The sequence below is a fragment of the Phyllostomus hastatus genome, unplaced genomic scaffold (assembly GCF_019186645.2).
Source record: "Phyllostomus hastatus isolate PE091 unplaced genomic scaffold, TTU_PhHast_1.1 phas_scaffold_1224, whole genome shotgun sequence".
In the NCBI taxonomy this organism is placed as follows: Eukaryota; Metazoa; Chordata; class Mammalia; order Chiroptera; family Phyllostomidae; genus Phyllostomus; species Phyllostomus hastatus.
Genome location: NW_025334008.1, coordinates 2,341,117 through 2,363,420, shown reverse-complemented (window position 1 = coordinate 2,363,420; position 22,304 = coordinate 2,341,117). Strand labels below are relative to the sequence as shown.

General features: G+C 54.0%; 2 protein-coding genes across 8 annotated transcripts; both read left to right on the top strand.

Moving 5' to 3' along the window:
* Positions 1–476: 476 nt before the first annotated feature.
* On the top strand, positions 477–10,932 carry ETFB (electron transfer flavoprotein subunit beta). Of its 2 annotated transcripts, none has more exons than XM_045856451.1 (6): positions 477–633; positions 4,844–5,002; positions 5,237–5,395; positions 7,559–7,621; positions 9,822–9,980; positions 10,721–10,932. In XM_045856451.1, exons 1-6 carry the CDS (start codon positions 577–579, stop codon positions 10,889–10,891), a joined length of 768 nt encoding a protein of 255 aa, XP_045712407.1. In that variant the 5' UTR covers positions 477–576; the 3' UTR covers positions 10,892–10,932. The 2 variants fall into 2 exon arrangements, with proteins under 2 accessions (XP_045712407.1, XP_045712406.1); XM_045856450.1 differs by lacking the exon at positions 477–633 and adding an exon at positions 685–1,177.
* A 1,733-nt stretch (positions 10,933–12,665) lies between these two features.
* Positions 12,666–22,111, top strand: VSIG10L (V-set and immunoglobulin domain containing 10 like). Of its 6 annotated transcripts, none has more exons than XM_045856486.1 (11): positions 12,666–12,684; positions 13,687–13,741; positions 13,824–14,669; positions 15,048–15,341; positions 15,496–15,780; positions 16,261–16,515; positions 16,954–17,232; positions 17,486–17,782; positions 19,833–19,946; positions 20,170–20,324; positions 20,831–22,106. In XM_045856486.1, exons 2-11 carry the CDS (start codon positions 13,702–13,704, stop codon positions 20,900–20,902), a joined length of 2,637 nt encoding a protein of 878 aa, XP_045712442.1. In that variant the 5' UTR covers positions 12,666–12,684; positions 13,687–13,701; the 3' UTR covers positions 20,903–22,106. The 6 variants fall into 6 exon arrangements, with proteins under 6 accessions (XP_045712442.1, XP_045712445.1, XP_045712443.1 ...); XM_045856489.1 differs by lacking the exon at positions 12,666–12,684 and adding an exon at positions 13,215–13,381 and having other exon boundaries at positions 17,632–17,782; positions 20,230–20,324; positions 20,831–22,111; XM_045856487.1 differs by lacking the exon at positions 12,666–12,684 and adding an exon at positions 13,234–13,381 and having other exon boundaries at positions 17,632–17,782; positions 20,831–22,109.
* Positions 22,112–22,304: the final 193 nt, after the last annotated feature.

The following is a 22,304-nucleotide window of genomic DNA, read 5'->3' as shown; positions in this document are numbered from 1 at the left end:
AGTGGACAAAGGACGTGGATGTGGAGGGGAACGGGGACAAGGCGGAGTGGAGTCAGGAGCGGACAGGGGCACATGGAAAGGCTGTAGGGATACGGACATGGAGGAAACAGGGAGACAGACACGGGAGGACTCAGAAGCGGGGGCATCATTGGCACGGGGTGGGCGTGGGGACACGGACACTACGACTTTGAGAGGCGAGGAAGAGGCAGGGACCTAGGGGCGGGGGTAGATCTGAGAACGCTGAAAAATTTTAGGACGTCAGGTAGCAGTTCCACTCCCGAGAGCGCCTCCACGACCTTTCCCCTAGTTCCCTGCCACGCCCGCTTCACCAAGCCAACGTCCCGTGCCCGCCGGGTCCCACCGCTCTCTCCAGAATCCGTTTCCTATGGGCCCACATCCGCCTGACACACCTCCGCACTCCGGCCTCTCGATTGGCCCCTTGTCGGGGCGGAGGCGGGCCCCGTAGAGACTGAATGGCTGGCGGCCCCGGCGCAGGCGCAAAAGAGAACAGGGCAGGGCGTCGGGACCCAGAGGCGGAGGGTGAGGCCTGACCGGGTGGGTGGCTGAGGCTGGAAGATGGCGGAGCTGCGCGCGCTCGTGGCAGTCAAGAGGGTCATCGACTTCGCCGTGAAGGTGACCGGGCTCCCCTCTCCCATCTCCCTGTGCCCCGCGGCCGTGTGCTTCCGGGATCGCGAGCGCACGCTGTATGGGGGGTCTTCGCGTAACCTCTGATCTCCGCGGCTCTCCTCCCCGAACGTCAAAGTCGCACCTCCGGGCAAAGATCAAGGACTGAGGTTCTGACCTCCGAACGTCCCTCGGGGGTTATGACCCCATTTCCTTTTCCCTGGTTCTGAACGCACTGTCTTAATAATTGCGAGCAGGGCGAGTTACCGTCGCTATTTCTTAACGTGCTGGAGGAGTCATGTTCCCTGTTTAACACACGGAGAAACTGAGGCACAGAAAGGTCACTGACCCGAAGGGGCAGAGCGGAGATTGCTGTCCAGGTCCGTCTGAGTCCGCACCCCAGAGAATGCTTTGCACACAAGCCTTGCTTTCGCCCACTAGGCTGCATTGCAAACTCCATCGACTCTTACAGTACAGGAAACGTGCTATAATGGAGCTCAGACAGGGTGCTGGGGGAACCCAGGAGCTCCGTTCCACCCTCCAAAGCTACAGGGTGAGTGAAGAGGCTCGAGCTAGGAAGGGAGGGGAAAAGTGTTTGCTAGCGATGGAATCCAGTCTGCTGAGTCTTTGGGGTGGCTCATATCCTCCATGAGACTGTTTGGGGACCTCTCTGAGAGCCTGGCTTGTCTCCAGGGAGAAGCTGGTGTGGACAGAGGTAAATCAGACAACACTCCCCAGTCCACTTTCTCTCCGTACTTGCCCTAAACCAGGCAAGGGGGTGACTGCCCATCCTTATCTCTCCCCCTCCACTCCATCATACTGGGACCCTGCCACTGTGTCTCCAGCATTGTCCCACACAGGACCCGGCATGCTGGAGGCCTCTGGGTGGGTGAAGTGAGGCCCCTGCCAGGCTGAAGTATGTGATGGAGAGAAGGACCCATGAGCCAGGCCTTGCCATGAAAACTTTGGTAATCATAACAGTTCACGTTTGGTGGGTACTTAACTGTTCATCAGGCAGTGTGCTAAGCCCTTGGCTGAGATTTATCCATTCAGTCCTTTCAATATTCTCTAGATGTACTAATCCCGCTGGACAGGTGAGGAAACTGAGGCCCACGAAGGCTCTGTAACTTGCCACGTCATCCAATAGGCAGCGACAGGCAGCACTGAAACCTGCTCCAGTCTGCGCCACCTCCCCCATCCCACTCCACAGCCGCTCCACATCCAGCCTTTGCTGCCTCCAGGCTTTTTGAAACATGCTCCTCTTGGGGTTCTGGGACCACACTCTCCTGGGCTCCTCCCACCTCTGACTGTTCCTTTGGGCTCCGTAGCCCCCTGGGCCTCTCTCAGCCCTGATCCAGCCCCAGCCTGGGTCCCTGGCCTGAGACATCTGGGGTCACATCTGTCTCCCCCCCCCAGGAAGGCTTACAGGGTTCACTCAGCTCTGGGTCCCAGCATCACCAGCCAGGGCCCTTGCATGTGGGTGCCTTCTCTGTGTGTGCTCCGTGAGAGGAAAAGTGGAGCATCCTGGTATCAGCTTGCAAACTTTCCCAAAGCGTGGGTGGTTTGTGCCCCGCCCACAGTGCCCTGGGGCCCCCTCCATTGCATCCTGTCTCCATGGATGTGTCTGTTGATGTGTCCCTTTCTGAAGAAATAAATGATTCAAACCCTGGCAATGACCTAATCACTGGGCTAGACCCACCACTCACTTCCCACAGCCCATTGGCTCTCAGCCGGGCCCACCTGCCCTCTCTGTCTCCCTGCCCTATTCCCTCTTCTCCATCCTCACAGCTTCAGCAGTTCAGGCCTCATCTTCTCCCTGCTGGACCCTCACCCTGGTTTCCTTCCCGGCTCTCAGCGTTAGGACTCTCCTTGCACCTGGAGCTGCCCTGCCCCTCCAGTGGCCCGCATTTTCAGGACAAGGTCCCAACCCTCACCTCTGTGTTCAAGGCCCTTTGAAGTTCAAGCCAGGTCCCCTGTTCTGCCTACCACATCCCCCTGTCCCTTCCTCACCCTCTGTGCTTCCATAGTTCCAACCTGCTCTTCTTTCCCTGACAGACCAGGCCACTCCATGCCTTGGGCCTTTGTCCCTGCTGGGCCTTCTGCCTGGCCCCCTTCCCACTTCACCCTGCAACCTCTGCATCTCACCCCAACCTTGTCCTGCCTAACTCTGACTGGTCTGTAATCAAAGTTTAGTGATTCTCTGGCATACTCCTCCAGGAAGCCCCCCGTTCTGCCTCCTCAGGTCAGGCTATGTGGGTGTATCCTTAGGTGCTCCTGCAGGATTGGGCTTTTCGTTCTCAGCCCTTCCCACACTGAATTGGGGTCCTCTGTGTACCCAGTTGTCACCCTCCCTCGCTTCTCTAGTGCCTTTTGGGGTGTGCCAGCTCTGACCCACCTCTATGTTCCCAGCACCCCTTCCTTCCTTCCAGTCTTTGCTCAAATGTCATCACCTTCTCTGTGAGGCCTTCCCTGGTCACCTACTTAAAACCTCAGCCCTGTGGTCCCTGTCTGCTTCCTTGCTGAATTTTCCCCCACACTGGGATCCCTTTGGAACCCATGATGTCATTTCCTGATGTCTGGCTTTAGTGACTGTCTCCGCTTCCAGAATCTGAGCTCTGGGATGGGGAGGGGCGTCTGAATAAGGTCACTGCCACCTGAGACAGCAGGTGCACTGCTAGCATGTTTCCGAGTATGGACTCCCAGTCCAGCTGCCCAGGTTTACTTCTTTCTGTGTGACCTTGGGAGAGTCGCTTAGCCACTCTGAGCCTCATTGTCCTCCTCTTACAATGGGGATAATGATAGTACTCCCCTTATTGGGTTGTAGTGAAGATAAATAAGCTCTAAAAACAGTGCCTGGCACACAGTAAGTGTTGGCTGGTACTCAGTGCATATTGTTATGATTGCTTGTAATAATAATGAGAGTTTATTTACTCATTTATTCAAAACAAATGTTCTGCTTAGCGTGTGTGTGTGTTTCTGTCTCTGGGTGTCTGTGTGTGTCTGTGTGCCTAGTGCATTAATAGGCATTTGGCAACCCAGGAATACCCACTTCTAGCTAATGACACATTTTCCATGAGGCCGATGAGGCTTCAGCTTTAGGGTTTTCAAGGCCCAAGGAGAGGCCATAGCAATTTTGTCTTTGTGATTAACTACTTGTATTCTTAAAAGGGACCTTCCAAAGAATGGAAATTTTGGGGCCCTCCAAAAACCTGTTTCTGGCCCTGAGCCGAACCCCGACCAGCCAGGCCTTCTCTCAGTTCTGGGAGCACATGGCTTTGCCTCTGTCTCCTTGCCCCTCCTCCTCCCTCGGGTCACAGGTCACCTTCTTGGGCACGTCCATCTTCTTCATCTGCCCTCCCCCACTCGAGGTGTCCAGTGGAAGGGTCTCAGAGCACAGACCACTGCCTGAGCCTTTTGTTGCTGTCACTGCTTGCTGGCCACTGTCTCCCACCTGGCATGGGCTGTCCTGCTGGCTCTGGGTCCTGGTCACTCTGTTCCCTGCCTGGAGCCCCAGAACACACCCAGTGACTTGCTTGATAGAACAGGGACAGAACAGAAGTCCTTGATCTGGGTCAAGGGCTCGGGAAGAGCCATGGGAAATCACTTGATAAAAACCGGCTCAGATCTAGTGGGTGAGGAATAGGGGGACCGACTCCCCTGCCTCTGGGCGGGTTTGCCTGGCACCCTGGGGACGCTCGTGGTTCCCAAGACAGACTTGGGGTTCGACTCCAGTCCCACCCCTTCTGGCTATGTGACCTTGGGCAAGGTGCTTGGTCTGTCTGTGCCTCAGTTGCCCCGTATGTCAAACAAGGATGGTAATGGCAGTCACCAGCCTCCTGGGCTGTTACTGATTAAATGAAATGGTGCATATACAGCCCTTGCAGCCCTAACATGGGTGTTCATAACACATTTGGGGATACCATCAAATGCATCTCTCACTGGGGTGATGCAACAAAACTTTGTGAAACACTCTTTCATGCCTGAGGAGCAGCGGTGGACAGAGTAGGGACAAGCATGTCAAATGTCCCTGGTGCCCAGGGACTGTCTGAATGAGAGGGTGAGAGGACCACCCTCTGCCAGCCGGTGAATTCTAGTCCAGCTCTGTCTCTGGAGCCATGGGACCCTGGACCAGGCCCCTGTTGTCCCCATCTAGCCTGTGTGAAGTTTGGTGCTGCAGGCGTGACCCCTGACCCTGTCCCTTCCCCTCCTGGCTGGGCAGATCCGGGTGAAGCCAGACAAGACGGGTGTGGTCACAGATGGAGTGAAGCACTCCATGAACCCCTTCTGCGAGATCGCTGTGGAGGAGGCCGTGCGGCTCAAAGAGAAGAAGCTGGTGAAGGAGGTCATTGCTGTCAGCTGCGGGCCCTCCCAGTGCCAGGTATCCTGGGGCCCAGAGGGGTGCTCAGCCTGGAGTTTTGGGTCTGAAGGAGGGGCTGAGGTCTTGGACTCCTCCTGGGTCTGAAGGAGGAAGGGCTGGGGGCCTGGACCCCTGGGTCTGAAGGAGGAGGGGCTGTGGCCTGGACCCCTGGGTCTGAGGGAGGAGGGGCTGGGGATCAGGATCCTGGATCCCCTTGGGGCTAGAAGCCAAGAAAGCCCCTTCTCTCTTTGACAGGAGACCATCCGCACTGCTCTGGCCATGGGCGCAGACCGAGGCATCCACGTGGAGGTGTCAGCTGCAGAGGCAGACCGCCTGGGTCCCCTGCAGGTGGCCCGGGTGCTGGCCAAGCTGGCAGAGAAGGAGAAGGTGAACCTGGTCCTGCTGGGCAAGCAGGTGGGTGTGCCTGCCCCTCCCACCCCTCCATTTGTCCCTCCCAGGCCATCCCTGCCTGGGAGTGAGGAGGGAGTGCAGTGAGAGGCCCGTGACTCAGGCTCAGGTTCACACATCCTAGGCTGAGCAGCTTGGGACTTTGCTGTGCCTGCGGAGAGTTTGAGCAGGAAGGGCATGGTCACTGTGGGCTTCAGAAAGTCCCCTTGGGGCCCTGTCAGGTGATTGACACCCAGGGGCCATGATGACCATCCATGTGGGGGAAAAGGAGGCCTGGGCCCAGGCCAAGGGGACAGAGCAGAGACAGGTACCGCAGGAGGGACAAAGCTTAACCTAACAGAGTGAGGGGGTGGGAGGAGGTGGGGACGGTGCCGGGGTCCAGGATTGCTTGGAGGCTCGGGGAACGGATGGGGGTGGGGACATCCACATGGGTTCTGACCGAGGCCTGGAGTTGAACAGAGATCTGAGGCATTTGGAGGGCACTCAGGAGCTGCGGGGACTCTGGGAGCCCGGAAGTGATGGGATCAGCTGTGGGTGCAGAGAGACCCCCCTGAGGAATGGACTGGAAGGGGAGAGATTGGAGGCCAGAAGTTTGTTTAGGGAGGAGGCCGGGGCATGGGGCACTCCCAGGTGCGTGCTCTGGCTTGTCCATTCCTTCAGGAGGCCCTGGAGGCCTACCTGGTGGCCTCACCCAGGAGGAGGGCAGAGGAGGGCCAGCAGAAGAGCCTCAGACAGCCCAGAGATGGACGGGGAGGTCATGAGGCAGGGAAGGGGGCTGAGAAGGAAGGTCAGAGACTGAGGTGAGTCGGGTGCAGAGATGCATGGGAGACTCAGGGATGGAGTTGGGGCCCCAGCAGGGAGAGATTCTACATAGCTGGCTCAGCCCCCTGGGGGCACGGGGACTGATTGGTCCACCTGGGTTACTGGGTGTCAGCCCACGTCAGGCAGCAGAAAGCAGAGATGACAGCAGGGGAGTCAGAGTACAAATGTGGAAACTGAAGCAGAGGCTCTCACCAGAGAGGAAGCCAACACAGTGTGGGTGGGGCTGAGCGGGCACACGTGTCACACCGGCTCCCCAGGTAACAGGTGCTGGAGGCAAGGCCTGTAGAAGCTTCCTGCGTTTGCTGGTGGGTCTCAGACTCTGACGTCCTGCTTATCCTGGTTGTCAGGGGCCAGTTCCTGGGGCCTGGGCCTCCTGGTGGGGAGATGCCAGGAGTACTGGTCAGGATGCTCTTTGTTGTAGGTGGCAGAATCACAGCTCACACTGGCTTAAGGAAAAGTGAACTTATTAGCCCTGGCCAGGTGGCTGAATTGGTTGGATCATCATCCCATACACCCAAAGGTTGTGGGTTCGATCGCCAGTCAGGGTGCAAACAGGAGACAAGCAATTGATGTTTCTCTTTCCTCTTCTTCTCTGTCTCAAATCAATAAACATATCCTCAGGTGAGAATCAAAAAAAAAATGAACTTACTAGCTCAGGTGAGGAGAACTTCAGGCACAACTCGATCCAAGGTCACATACGTGCTCTATACTCTGTTCCTCTGTTGTGGCTTCACTCTCTGCATCTCCAGGCTCACATCCCACCAACCCAGTGACCCCAGCAGAAAAAAAAAGAGCCTCTGTCCTAGGGGCTCTAGCAAAACTCCCCGGGCTGACTCTCCATTGATCTAGCTGGACTCATGTGTTCATCCCTGAGCCAATCACTGGAGTCAGGGGCAGAATGTTCTCATTGGCCGAGATTCCATTTATTCAGTTCCCCAGTGTGGCCCTCTGGGCCAGGATCACAGGAGACTTCTGTAAATATTCAGACAGGGCACAGATTTGATATTGGGGATGCCGGGTGCCCTCTGTGCCCCTGGACAAGGGACTGCCTGTCTCCGGGCCCACGTGAAGGGATGGGATCATGTGAGACCAGAAGTCAGTAAACTGGCCCACAGAGACCACAGTTTGTAAATAAAGTTTTATTGGGACATCACCACACCCATTCGTTTATACAGACACATACACATGTTGTCTGTGGTGGCTCGTGTACTGCAGCAGCAGACCCTATGGGACATTTGCCCTCTGGCCCATTATAGAAAATGCTTGCCAACCACTGTTGCAGACAAAGGCCCCAGCGGTGCGTGAGAAGCCACATTGTCACCCAGTCTTCTCTCTTTTCCCACTCAGGCCATTGATGATGACTGTAACCAGACAGGGCAGATGACAGCTGGATTTCTGGACTGGCCACAGGTGAGGCTGGGATGGGGAGCACCTGCCCAGGGCCAGGCCTGGGGGCTCAGAACCCCTTTGCCCTTTCCTCTGCCCTTCTGGGGGGAGGCAGGCATGGAGCAGGATGGCAACTCCAGCGGGCAGGAAGAAGGAGCTCCCAGCCAGGACTCCGGGACTTGTCTGGGCCTTCACATGCTCCATCCCCACCAGCCCTGCTGCTCCTCCCCCACACCAAATTCATCCTCGCCTCAGGGCCTTTGTACCTGCTGTTCCCTCGGCCTGGAACAGGGTCCCCTCAGGTCACCTCGGGGCTTTTCAGCCCCTCCTTCAGGCGGTGGCCTCTCAGCTGTCACCTCCTCAGGAAGGCCTTCCTTGCCCACCCTCTGTGAGGTACTCATGTCCCCTTCAAGCTCCAGATTCCCCAGTCCTGGCCTGTGCCAGTCTCCCAGAAACACAAGCCATAGAGGTCACGGAAAATTTTTCATAGCCACGTTTCAGAAGCCCAGAGAAACCAGCAAACTTAATTTTAATGGTATTTTAATTAACGCAGTATATCTTAAATATCATTTCAACATGTAATCAATATTAAAAAAATTGAGTTACTTTGCATTGTTTTTTAAAATCTTTTTCCATTTCTGTATATTTATTTTATTTTTAGTCACAGTTTATATTCAATATTATTCTGTATTAGTTTCAGGTGTGCAGCAGAGTGGTTAGGTAATCACATAATTTACAAAGTGTTTCCCCAGATATTTCAAGTACCCATCTGATACTGTACCTAGTTATTACCATATTACTGAGTATATTTCCTGTGCTGCACTTTACATCCCTGTGCATATTTTGTGACCACCAATCTGTGTTTCTCAATCCCTTCACCTTTTCCACCCAGCCTCCAGTCCCCGCCTTCTTTCATCTTTTTGTATGAAATCTTTGAAATCCAGTTTGTGTTTCATATCAACAGCATGTCTCAATTCAGAGGATATAATATTTCAATTAGAAATACTTAATTTAGATTCCTAAAATTCACAGTTGAAAAAGTAGATCCATATACCCAAGGTTTCCCAAACAGACTTCATAATTTTCTAACAACTACCTTGAGTATCTTTTTTTTTTTTTAACAGCTTGGTTGAGATACAATTGGCCTACAAAAACCTTTAATATTTATTAAAATATTAAAGTATTTAATATTTAAAGTGTACAGTTTGGCAAACTCTTAACATGTACACATCCATGAAGTCATCACCACGATCCTCATAATGTATCTCACCTCTTGGGTTTTAAATTTAAAATAACTAGATAAGAGGAAAAAAACCCACCCTCCCTCAATCATACTAGCTGTGTTCCACGCCCTCACAAGCCGCTCTCGGCCAGTGGTGACTGCACGTTCACATGGGTACGGGCGGCCAGGACAGGTGCCCACTGAAGCCGAGCCGGGCCTGGCTGGTTGTGCTCACGGTGGACCCCCAGAGCTGGGCTCATGGGCACTCGAAAGAGACCCATGAGGATAATGGGACATTCCAACCAAGACCTGAAAGACTCCGTAAGGGGAGAGAACAGGCTGGTTAGACAGAGTGTGGGGGTCAGGAAATGCTGAATAAAGGCTGAGGAGCGGAGGGACCTTGGCTGGAGAATGGGCACAGACCCAAGAAGATGGGGCCCCAGGGGAGGTTTTGAGGATAGAGGTGAGCATACAAGGTGTTGTCAGCCCAGCAAGGGGCCTTGAAGGCAACTCCTGGGGACAGAATGGTGCATAGGTGACAGTTTTGGATTTGCCAGCTACAGGTGGCAAGAGGAGTATCTTTGAGCCTCTCTGGCTCAGTTTTCCTTATCTGTAACATGGGAATAATAACATTTCCCTCTAAAGTCCCTATAAGGATCTGATGGCTGAATTCATTTAAATTACTTCCAATGGCACCCAGTTTTCAATGTGTGCTCATTATTGTTAACAAAGGGAGACCCACTGGCGGGTTCAGGGTGTTAGGACCTACACCTTGGCTTCCAGTGAAAGTAAAGACACCCTACCCTGGATTTTTGAGGGCCTTTCTGTGGCTTCCCCCCCATTGCTGAACTTGATGTCGTAAGTCACCTTGCAGGATTCTCCCTCTTCTGTCCTCATTCATCCGGGGCTCTGTGCGTGCGCTCAGGGGAGTGGCCTGCGGAGGACTGCCCTGGGCTGGCCCTGAATTAACCTGCCTGCTCCCCTCATGCTGTCCCTCCCCAGGGCACCTTCGCCTCCCAGTTGACGCTGGAAGGGGACAAGTTGAAAGTGGAGCGGGAGATTGATGGGGGCCTGGAGACCGTGCGCCTGAAGCTGCCCGCTGTGGTGACCGCCGACCTGCGGCTCAATGAGCCCCGATATGCCACGTTGCCAAACATCATGGTGAGCGCCTGGCAGACAGGTCACTGGAGGCCTGGGAGCGGGTGACGGCTACAGGCTCTGTGCCTCCCTGGTGGTCAGATGGGACAGGCAGGATCTAAGGGACATCTCCTCCAAAGGAAGGGATTACTGGTCATCCTGGTTAACAGAGGGTTCAGGGTCATTTGTGCCAATAACAAGAGCTCCTGGGGGCTATTTTGGCTAACAGGGAGGATTGTTTGCCTCAGCCAATAGAAAGGCTTCATCAGGCAATAAAAAAGGTTCCCGTTGTGATGGCAGCCAACAGGAACAGTTCATTCTGTAATCCTAGCTAAATGAAGAGGATTTATTGGTCATCTCAGCCAGGAGAGAGAGTTCAGTGGGTCATCTCAGCCAATAAGATGGGTTCATTGAGTCATCTCAGCCAATAGGGTGAACTTAATGGGTGATTTTGGCCAAAAGTCTAAAGAGTTTTACTGCCAGAGGATGAGTCGGCCAATTCATTCTGGCCAGTGAAGGGCTTCCCAAGGCTGTGTACTAAAGGAGGACTCATGCCATAGGAGGCCTTCCCAGGACCTCCCAGCCCAAAGGAATCGTCCACACCAGGTGTGGCCCTGTAAGAGGTCACGTGTGTTCTGGCCAGTGGGGAGATCTAGAAGGGTTTAGCCAATGGGAATCATCCAGCAAATGTGGCAGCCATGGGGGCTGCAGGACTGTGAGCAGGGGATTTGGCGCCTTTGTGAAGTGTGGCCTCCTGTATGCAGAAAGCCAAGAAGAAGAAGATCGAGGTGCTCAAGGCCGGGGACCTGGGTGTGGACCTGACCTCTAAGATCTCTGTGATTAGTGTGGAGGACCCACCCCAGCGCACGGCTGGTGTCAAGGTGGAGACCACAGAAGACCTGGTGGCCAAGCTGAGGGAGATCGGGCGGATTTGAGCCACTTCCATGAAACTTGACAATAAAACTATGACTCTTGACATCTGTCTCTGTTACCTCATTCCGCAAACACACATCTTTGATTCATTCAACAAACATTTACTTCAGTTTCCCACCTGCCAGGCCCTGTGCTGGGCAACGCTGGAGATTCAGGTGAGTCACATCCATTCCTTGCCCTTGGGAAGCTTCCATGTTGAAGGGGCAATGGACTGAGGCAAAGGCTGCCATGAGGTGGGGTGCTGTGTCCTGTGTGTGAGGCAGCATTGGGTACTGGGAACCCACATGGGACATCTGAGCATGCCTGTGGGGTCAAAGACACTTCCCAGTATGGTGGCACCTAAGTTGAGTCTCGAAAGACAAATATCAGTGAGATCAGGGGAGGCGGTGCATAGAAGTGCTTTCATCTGCAAAATGTTTGCTGGGGACTCCTGGGTGCCAGGCACTTGCTGAGATTTGGGATGCAGGAGGGAAGGAGGCCAGAAGCTCTGATTCTGGTTGGGGAGACAGGCAAGAGACGGTCAAAACCTAGTGCGGGATGAAGAGCCAGGGCCTGGAGTCAGACTTAATGATTTCAGACTCGCTCTCAAATTTACCAACTGTGAGGCACTGAGTGAATAACTTCCCTTCTCAGCTTCAGTTTCCTCATTTGGCTTATTGAAACAGTAAGAACTTAGTGTAGTGGTTATGGGCCAGGGATCTGGATCCCGAGGCTCTGGGTTCAGGACTGATCTCTGTTTCCAGGAGGACCTTTGACAACTTCCTGCTCTCTAAGCCTGAGTTTCCTCCTCCATCAGGTGCAGTTAGTAACTACCTGTGATCTGGTTGTCTGTTGCTTGGTGGCTTGACCCAATAATCATTAATTTTGCTCATAAATCTGAGACTTGAGCTTGGCAGAGACAATGTGCCTCACTTCCACGGCTCAAATAGGTCCAGAGGACCGATGTCCAAGATGGTTCCATCATGTGCTTGCAAGCTGGCGGTTGCTGTGGGCTTGAGCTGGCTGTTGACTAGGGGGCCACAACTCCTCTCCATAGTGAGGAGCTGCTCGAGCTTCCTCGCAGCATGGTGGGAGTGTTCCTTGATATCAGAAATGGACTATGCCAGTCTCTTGAGGCCTAGGTGGAGACACAGGGTTACTTCCACTGTACTCTCTTGGTCTAGAGGCCACAGAGCCTATACAGATGCCAGGGGAGGGGACAGAGACCATATTCCTTAATGGGAGGAAGTCTGAATTTGCAGCCATTTTTAAGCTATAAAACCTACCCCATGGGATTTAAAGGGTTAATGTGATACCCTCAGAGCCACTCCACATACAGAAAATGCTCACTGTGTAGTATCACCAGTATTATTCTCATCTGCATAGCAAGGCTACCTGGGTAAGCTCAAAGACCTGGGACCTGCTAAGACCAGCATGGGGTGGTAGGAAAAGCTTTCAGGAGTGAGCAGCCTGACCATCCTGGGCTGGACCACCCAGCTTCTTCTCCCTCTGGCTGTGCAACCTCTAGCAGGTCCCTCTCTGAGCCATAGTCCCCGGGATGGTAAACACCCAGCTCATGGGGTATTTGGAAGGGTTCAGCCCATTAATGTCTGGGGAACATTTTTTGCATGGTTCCTGGTGCGTGGTAAGTGGTAATTATTATTTTGGTTCATAATAAGAGACCTGAAGGACGAGTTGTGGTTTAGCCAGGTTGGAGGAGGGCGGGGAGCGCAAGAGAGCATTCCAGGCAGAGGAAACTGTGTCTGCAAATCTGGAAGGGGAGAGACGGGCCCAAGAATGGCAGGGTGTTCATAGAGTGAGTGCTAGAGGGAGAAAATGGGTGGAGTGCATGGATCTAGGTTAAACAGGCTCTGGAAATTCCTTGGATGTCTCCTGAGGGGCCCTGAGGAGCTGTGGGAGGACTGTGAGCAGGGGGTAGGAGGAAGGGGCAGCTCTGGGTACAGACTCAGGGTTATGTGGGGATCCATGGATTGTAGGAGATGAGGCTGAAGGTAAAAAGCTAAACGAGGGGGCAGGGGCAGAGGATGAGGTTTATGCTGGGGCCTGGCCACCGGCCAGTGGGAACAGAGGCAAAGAAGTGAAACAGAGATGCAAGAGACAGGAGGGGTGGGATTCAGAGATTCATAGTGGTGAAGAGGAGCGAGGAGGGTGGAAGACTCCCCAGCCTCTGCACAAATGGTGGAACTGTAGTCAAGGTGAAGAATCCAGGAGGAGGGTCTGATTAGAGGAAAGATACTAAGTTTAGTGGGACGCAGGGGGTGGAGGCTCTAGGGGACTTGAAGATGCAGTTCTAGGTCTCAGAAGAGAGGACTGGGTGGGAGTAGCCACTCGAAACTTGGTCCTGAGGGTGACAGGAAATCATGGGAGGGCCTGGAGCAGAGGAGGATCAGGGCCAGATGTGCATTTATCTGAGGCTGCAGGCAGGAAAGAGTGGACACTAAGCCAGGAGGCTAGGGAGGAGGAAGCCTGAGCTGAGGCCACAGCCATCAAAGGTGGGGCTCTCTGAAAGGTCCCCTCACCCTTTCTCAGGAAGTCTTCCTGGCTTTGCTCCTACACTTTCAGCTGGGACTTAGCTCTCATTCTGCCCCCTCTGGGGGTCCGGGGACAGGGGTCAGGCTGGGTCTCCCCTCAGATGGCAGTAGCTAATGAGGACCAGTGGGGTGGTGTGGGTGGCTCGGCCACCAGATTTGGGTGAGGGATCCTGGTGCCTCCCACTGGGTCTGGCTCCCTTCCCCGCCCAGGAAGCTACCAGTCCTGTTGGGCTTGCCCCGAGTCTCACTCCAGTGTCCTTCTCCAGGGTGCGGCCAGCACCATGGACACCTCACGGGCTCTGCTGCTCTTCCTGCTCCTGGGTAAGTCTCCTGCTCAGCCCCTTGCCCACCAGTTCCCCTTCTCAGCAGCCCTTCAATGCCCACACTCCCTTCTTCTTTGCAGCCTCTGGAGTAGATGTCGTCACTCTCAGAGCCCCTTCTGGAGTCCAGCAAACCAATTTCATCTCTGATTCAGAAAGCTCTTCCCAGGGCCCAGATTCGAATGTTTCTTTCATCAAGCCCCCCAGATGGGAATTTCTGGATCGGTCTCCAGGTTCAACAGCCACTGCTGATGTCCCCCATTCCAAATGGATTCTCGAGGCCCTGCATTTGGACAACATAACTGGATCCCTCCAGTCAAATGTTTCTGCTGAGGACCGAAAGTCAGGCCTGGACACCACCATCTCTGGGATCTCTGGTTCCCGAGTACTTCCTGATATCTTGGGCTCTCAAGTTCCTACTAAAGACTCAGAGCCTTCCTTTACTGTTAAGAACCCAGCTTCAAACATTTCTGTCCAAGTCCCTGAAGCTAATGTATCTGTGGAGGGCCCAGGTTTAAAGCTCTCCCCTGAGGATCTGGATTTTAAATTCCCCACACAGAGCCCCGAATTCAAAGTTCCTGCAGAGGTCCCCCTAGAGCCAAGCTTCCCCCAGCAGGTGGGGGGGCCTCTTGCTGTATTAGTGGGAACCACCATCCAACTCCCCTTGGTTCCAGTCCCCAGCCTTGCCCCCCCTGCCCCTCTGGTTGTCTGGCGCCGGGGTTCCAAGGTGCTGGCAGCGGGGGGCCTGGGGCAAGGGGCCCCTCTGATCAGCCTGGACCCTGCTAACCGAGATCGCCTACGATTTGACCAGACACGAGGGGGCCTGGAACTCGCCTCTGCCCAGCTGGAGGATGCTGGGGTCTACACTGCTGAGGTCATTCGTGCCGGGGTTTCCCGGCAGATTCGGGAGTTCACAGTGGGTGTATATGGTAAGTGAGCCCTGAGGTCCAGAAAGCAGGCTGCCAGGGCTGCTTTGCCAGACCTTCGGGCAGGTCACTGCTGTTCTGAGGTTGTTTTCTCCCCAGAAGGAAACAGAGGAGAGATGACTTCTGGGTGGGAGGAGAAAAGGGTCTGGATCCAAGGTCAGGGCACCTGAGGGAAGCTAGACCAGAGGATCAAGACTCCTGAGTTCTCCAGAAACTCAAGAGACTAAGACGCGTGGGTCTGTGAGAAGAGGACTGGACCTAAGAGGAAGCCCCGCCAGCGCCTGGAAGTGCTTGATATAGGAGGTGGAGGGCCTGGGGCTTGCTGTCCTGGACCTAAGGAAAAAGGTAGCCCGGGGCCTAAGCAAGTTCCTCTTTTCCTAGAGCCTCTACCCCAACTGTCCGTGCAGCCCCAGGCCCCGGAGACCGAGGAAGGGGCGACTGAGCTCCGGCTGCGATGCATGGGATGGGGGCCCAGTCGCGGGGAGCTAAGCTGGAGCCGGGACGGACGCGTGCTGGAGGCAGCGGACCCGGAGGGAGCTGAGCTGCCCCGGATCCGCGCAGAGGGCGACCAGCTACTCATCGTGCGCCCTGTGCGTAGCGACCACGCGCGGTACACTTGCCAAGTTCGCAGCCCTTTCGGCCACACCGAAGCCGCAGCCGACGTCAGCGTCTTCTGTGAGTGGGGGTATGCCTTGGGTCGGGGGCAGGGACTGGGAGCCCAGGCTCCTTATTCCCTGGGGAAGAGGGGTTGACGGTCTAGTCTCTGGCGACCCTGAAGGAGTCCCAGGTGACACCGACACTCGTGGTACTAACGCCTCCCTCTACCAAGATGGCCCGGATCCCCCGGTCATCACGGTCTCCTCGGACCGAGACGCCGCTCCCGCCCATTATGTCACTGCGGGCAGCAACGTGACTCTGCGCTGCACCGCCGCCTCGCGGCCGCCCGCCGATTTCGCTTGGAGCTTGGCCGACCCCAACGAGGCCGCGGTGCCCGCCGGCCCGCGCCTCCTGCTGCCCGCGGTCGAGCCCGGCCACGCCGGCGCCTACGCTTGCCTCGCCTCGAACCCGCGCACAGGCCGCCGCCGCCGCTCTCTCCTCCACCTTACCGTGGCGGGTGAGCGTAGCCGGCGGGGTGAAGCCCGGACCGGGCTCCCGGGGGGCGGGGCCAGCAAGAAAAGGCGGAGTCAACGCGGACGGGCGGGGTTTCCCAGAATGGGCGGAACCAGCGAGGGGCTGGGGTACTGGAGAAGAGGGCGGGGCCACTGGGGAGTGGTGGGGCCTTTGCGGACGGGTGGGACCGTCGCGGAAGGAGAGATTCCCGGTAAAAGGGGTGGGAAAGCTCAGGAGAAGCGGAGGAAATAGCCAGAGGCCGGGATTCACGGGAGGGGGCAGGGGCTGGCAAGGAAGGACGGAGGTTCCCGGTAAAAGGGGCGGGGATACTGGGAGAAGGGCTGGGGCCACAATGGAGAGGCAAGCTCAGTATCTACGGGGCGGGGCTCCGTGAAAACCCAGCGGAGTGAATTCGCGAGGAGTTGGGGATCAAAGGGGAGAAGGGAAAGAGGCTGACTCCCCGATCTCTCCTTGCACTCCACAGATCTGCCCCCCGGGTCCCCACAGTGCTCGGTTGAAGGGGGTCCCGGGGACCGCAGCCTTCGCTTCCGCTGCTGGTGGCCCGGTGGGGTTCCTGCTGCTTCCCTACAGTTCCAGGGTCTCCCCGAGGGTGTCCGCGCGGGACCAATGTCCTCTGCACTCCTGGCAGTTGTCCCCGCCCACCCTCGGCTTAGCGGCGTCCCAGTCACCTGCCTTGCTCGCCACTTGGTGGCCACCCGCACCTGCACTGTCACCCCGGGTAAGAGCTGAGTGTATTTCTTAGCTCCTTTAGGACTAAATGAGAAAAGAGGACTTCTTAACTCCAAAGAAAAGGATTTCCTTTGTCTGTAACGCTACACAAGGACCCAGGTTTCCCCTATACCTTCAACCAGGTACAGGGACAAAAAATTTCTTTCCTGGATCCAGGAGGAGGGCTGACACCTTCCCACGTGTTCAGAGCAATAAATGGTTGAGAGCACCATGAGTTTCCCAGCCTAGGACCTGGCCTATAATATGTACTTAATAAGTCCTGGTTAAGGAAGTCAGCTGATGAATGAATGAGGGAGAGAAGGAATGGATGCTGCTTCCTCACTCAGCTAAGGCGCTGAAGTTTCATGGCTGCCTGACTCACCAAAGGGCACAGGACTTGTTCTTTGACTTTAGGGCAAGGACTTGACTGTGTTTCTTGCACCTGCAGAGGCCCCTCGAGAGGTGCTGCTGCATCCGATGGTGGAGAAGACACGGTCAGGGGAGGCAGAGGTGGTGCTGGAGGCCTCTGGCTGTCTGCCACCTTCACAAGCATCCTGGGCCAGGGAAGGGCGACCCTTGGTCTCTGGAAGTGGGGGACGCCTGAGACTCAGCCAAGACGGGCAGAGGCTCCTCATTGGCAACTTCAGCCTGGATCAGGACCTAGGAAATTACTCTGTGTTGTGCAGTGGGGTGCTGGGTGCTGCGGGCGACCAGATCACCCTCATTGGTGAGTTCTGTCCTTTCCCAGAACCCAGAAGTCCAGGTCCCCCAGGCCCTCCTCCCTCAGAACCAGGAGTCCAGACTCCAGCCCCTCCTCCCTCAGATCCAAGATGCCAGGACCCCAGCCCCTCCTCCTTATTGGCTCAGAATCTGAGTCTTTAGATCCTTTCCCCCTGGGATCTATGAATCCAGGTCTGCAGCCCCCTTCCCTTTCCCCTCTAGGACTCACAAATCTCATCCCCCCACCTTGATCCTTCCAGGGCCCTCCATTTCCTCATGGAGGCTGCAGAGAGCCCAGGACACAGCGGTGCTGACTTGGGATGTGGAGCGTGGGGCTGTGGTCAGTGGTTTTGAGATTCAGGCGCGGTTAGAGGGGCCTGATGTGAGCAGAGCCATCCTCTACCAGGGCTGGGTCTCCTTGCTCATCCTGGGGCCTCAGGAACGGTCAGCCGTGGTGCCCCTGCCTCCTCAGAACCCTGGGACCTGGGCCTTGCGTATCATGCCCATCCTGGGGGGGCGACCAGGAATGCCATCACAAAGCCGGATCTACAGAGTTGGTGAGTTGGGGGCTGTCGGACCCTTCTCCTGGGCTGCCTCCATCAGTCTGTTTTATTGGATCCTCCTTCTCCCTGGATTAGTTTCTTGGGGCTGCCGTAACAAAGGACCATGGGTGGCTTGACACCACAGAAATGTATTCTCACACAGCTCTGGAGGCCAGAAGTCCAAAACAGAGATGTCAGTGGGGTCATGCTCCCTCTGAGTCTCTGGGTAGAAGCTGATTTGCTTTCTCCAGCTTCTGGTGGTGTTGTCCATCCTTGGTGTTCCTTAGCTTGCAGCCATATCAGACCAATCTCTGCCTCCAGCTTCCCAAAGCCGCCTCCTCCCTGTGTGTGTCTCTGTCTTCTTTTTGTAAGGACACTAGTCATACTGGAATAGAATGTACCCTAATGATCTCATCTTGATTGGTTGAATCACGTCTTCCCTAGAAAAGATATACTGACCTCCTAGTCCTCAGTACCTGTGAATGTGGTCTTATCTAGAAAAAGAGCAGGTGTGGTCAAGTCAAAATGATATGCAAAGACTTTATTTCCAAATGAAATCTCATTCACAGGTACCGATGGTTAAGATGTCAATATATCTTCCTTTTTTTCTTTCTTTTTTTTTACTAAATAGTTTGTAAAAGATTTTATTTATTTTTAGAGAGGGGAAAGGAGAGAAGCATCAGTGCATGGCTGCCTCTCAAGCACCTCCCAGTGGGGACCTGGCCTGCAACCCCCGCATGTGCCCTGACTGGGAATCGAACTGGCGACCTTTTGGTTCACAGGCCAGCACTCAATCCACTGAGCCACACCAGCCAGGGCCAATATATCTCTCATGGGAGAGACACAATTCAACTGAGAACAGTTCCCAAATTCTAAGTGTTGGGTGTCTCAGAGCTCAGTGGAGAGACCACTTCTCGACCTGTGCTTCTCCCCAGTGTTACCCTGTACACGCTCCATTGACCTGAATATCATTATTACTCAGAGGACTCCCACCTGTCTGATCCTGAGCCCAGGCCTTTCTTTTGAATTTCACATTTGAGAAGTCACCTCCCTATCTGACACCTTCACTTTGAATGCCCAGTTGACATCTCAGACTCCACATATCCAAAAAGATTTTCCTTCTGTTTTTCCCCAAAACTGCATTCCACCTGCCTTCTCACACCCCAGCTTCCAGTGGCACCACCCACATGCTCAAGTCACCTCCAACATCCCCAAATGCTAGCAGGTCACATCAACTTTCCTTCCAAAATGCTTTTGGAATCTACCCATTTCTTTCCGTCTCCATTCCAACCTCCTGGTCAGAGGCCACCATCCTTTTGCTTGGATTGCAACAGCTATTTATCTGTCTGGTCTCCTTATGTACTACTCTCTTGCCCTCCTACAATGCATTCTTCACCACCCAGAAGCCAGAGTCATCGAAATCACATCATGTTGCTGCTGTGACCTCCTTAAAAGCATTTCATAAAGTCCTTCAAGATTCCAAGGCTCTGGCACCTGCTAACTCCTCTGACATCATTATCTACCTCTTCCCCTCTCATGCCATATTCCCCACCCACACTGGCCTTCACTAAACACACACACAAAAAAACTCTATTGTACCTCTCTGAGCCTTTGCATTTTCTGTTCACTCTTCTTGAACACCTTTCCCCCATTTAGCGCACCTGGCTCCATACTCTCCAGGTCTCTGTTCAAATGTTACTTCCTCAGGGACCACCCCTCACGATCCTTTCTAAATATCATCTCCTCTCCCATTATTTCTATTGTAGCACATTTATTTTTTCTTTTAGTGAAATCTGTAATTATGTTATTTATTTGTACATTCCTTTCTCATTTTCCACCTAAAATTAACCCCCATGAGAGTAGGTATCTTGGTTTGCTCACCAATGAATGGATCCTCATCACCTGGTAGAGTGCTGGGCACATGATAGTCACTCAGTAAACGTTAAATAAATTCAGGGTGCTGGGTCCCAGATTCTTGGGTTCTGAGTGGGTTGGAACAGGGGACTTAGAAAACTGGTCCAACTCTGGCTCTCACTCACCTTAGCCTCTTCTTTATCTTCTCCAGGCAGCACCCTGGGCCCTGGGGCCATTGCTGGCATCATCTTGGGCTCTCTACTGGGCCTCGCACTCCTGGCAGCACTTATAGTCCTGTGCATCTGCGGCCTGCGTCGTTTTCGGGGTAAACAAAGGGTCATCTGGAAGGGTCCCTAGATAAAACCCCATTGGAAGCCAGGCTGAACCAATCAATGTGGTTACAGGTCACATGTTCCAGCCTTTCTCCCTTCATATCAGCCAATCAGCTTGAAGGCTCCACCTCTCGGCCCAGCTTCCTTTGCCATTGGCTGGATAGGCATGTTGGAGCAGCCACTCACATTTCTGTTTCTTTTCGTCCTCTCTCCCAGGAGAGACTCCCATGAAAAAGAAGCCTCCACCTCACTTTATCCCTGTGGTCCCCCCACCAGAGAAGAAGATGCAGAGTGTGGCTTCAGTGAAGACTCCACAGCCTCTGCCCCTCAAAGTCCCACTGGAGGAGTCCAGTCCAACCAGGGCCCACCAAGTGAGTGTGGGTGGCCCAGTAACCTCCAAGAGAGTGTGGACTTTTTATGTTATTTAGTCAGGGAGGTGAGATGGTCTGCATTCTCTTCCTCCAGCTTTACTTGTTGGTTTACAAGCCTGGTAAAATTTTATCCTTTTTAAAAAATATACAAAAGTTGGACGGGGCTTCCCATCCAACACTTAGGTATTTTAGAAGAAGAGTAACATTCTAGCTTTTCCCCCCAGAAGGAGTAAGATGGAACCTCCTTTATTTGTCTTTTCCATAAAAATGGAAAAAACTTCCATTCTCTCTCCAATGAGGGATGGAATTTCTTTTTCCTGGTAAAGGTGGGTTGTTGTATATCTTATCTCTCATTAAGGGTGGAGGGACATTTTTTTTATTCCTTGCAAATAGAGGAAACCCAGCTAATTTCTTAGTAATGAGAGCTAGTGCTGTAGAAATGGGTGAGTCATGTCCGATCCAGCATAACCCCTGAGGTTGTCCCTCACCTCTCCTCTCTCTTCCAGGTCACTGGCCCCAATCCAGTCATCTCTCCAGTTGGGGGCTGGAAGACTGTTCGAGCAGCCACACAGGTGTGACTTGGGCTGATGGCCTGTTTTGCACAGGACTTTTTGCACAGGACTTCTTGTTCTTACTCAGCAGCAGGCAGGGCCTTCCTGTCCTACTGTGACTGAAGGTCAGACTCGGAAAGTGGGACTTTCTGTTGCCCTCTCTTGCCTCCGAAGACTCTACCTGTATTTGTGCAACTAAGGAGGTGGGACTCTTAGGCTGAAGGAGACTCCTGCTGATCTAACAGTGTGGTTTGCAGCTCTGGCTGCTGTGGCTCAGTAGATTGAGCACTGGCTTGTGAACCAAAGGGTCGCTGGTTCGATTCCCAGGCAGGGCACATGCCTGGGTTTCGGGCCAGGTCTCCAGTAGGGAGCATGCTAGAAGCAACCACACATTGACGTTTCTCTGCCTCTCTTTCTCCCTCCCTTCCCCTCTGTCTAAAAATATAAACAAATAAACAAACAAACAACAACCAGTGTGGTTTGCAAACCACCAACCAGACAAGATGCACAGACTGTGCAACAAACAAGCAGGCTTGTTGAGCTGCTGCTCTGAGTTGGACCCAGGACCTGCCTTGTTTCTGGAAAAGTTTTCCTATGTCCAAATTGCCTCCTCCAGGTCATACCTACCCAGCTTCCAGAGTCTTCATTTTAAAATAGATCAGAGCACACACCCCTCTTCTCTGAAACCCTTCTATGGCTGCCCATTGCCCTCCAGATACCCAGACTCTTCATCACAGCCTTGTGGGTTGGTCTCCATTGGCCTGTCTGACCTCCCCTTCCAACATTTGTCCCCACCACTCCAGGAGCACAGGCTTTCCCACTGCCACTTTATTTTGCCTTCAGGTCTTTGCCCCTAGAGTTTGCTCTGTCTGGAGCATGGCTGTCTCCTGTGCTGTTCATTTCTCAAGTGGAAAGGTGACCATTACCATCTCAGATGATGTTTCTTTAGCCCTGGCTGGTGTAGCACAGTGGATTGAGCACCAGCCTGCAAACAGGAAGGTCACTGGTTCGATTCTCTGTCATGGCACATGCCTGGGTTGTGGGCCAGGTCCCCAGTTGGGGACGTGGGTGTGCAAGAGGCAACTGATCAATGATGTTTCTCTCCCTCACTTTCTCCCTCCCTTCTCCTCTCTCTAAAAATAAATAAAAAGAAGATGCTTCTTTAAACCCTGCCTTAGTCATGGGTTAGATCCTAGAGACCCTGAGCCCTCTGCTTCTCATCTGTAAGTAAATAATTGCTTGTTTAGCTACTGACTCCCTCTCAAAATTGAGAGCTTCCTGAAGGCAGAGACCATGTCATTATTCCCCGAAATTAACACAGAGCCTACCTAGCACACAGCAGGAAATTAATATAGGTTAACTGATCAAACATTTTGGTGCCAATGAAGGGCTGGTTTTGCCCCCCCCTGCTCTCTGCAGAATGATGTCC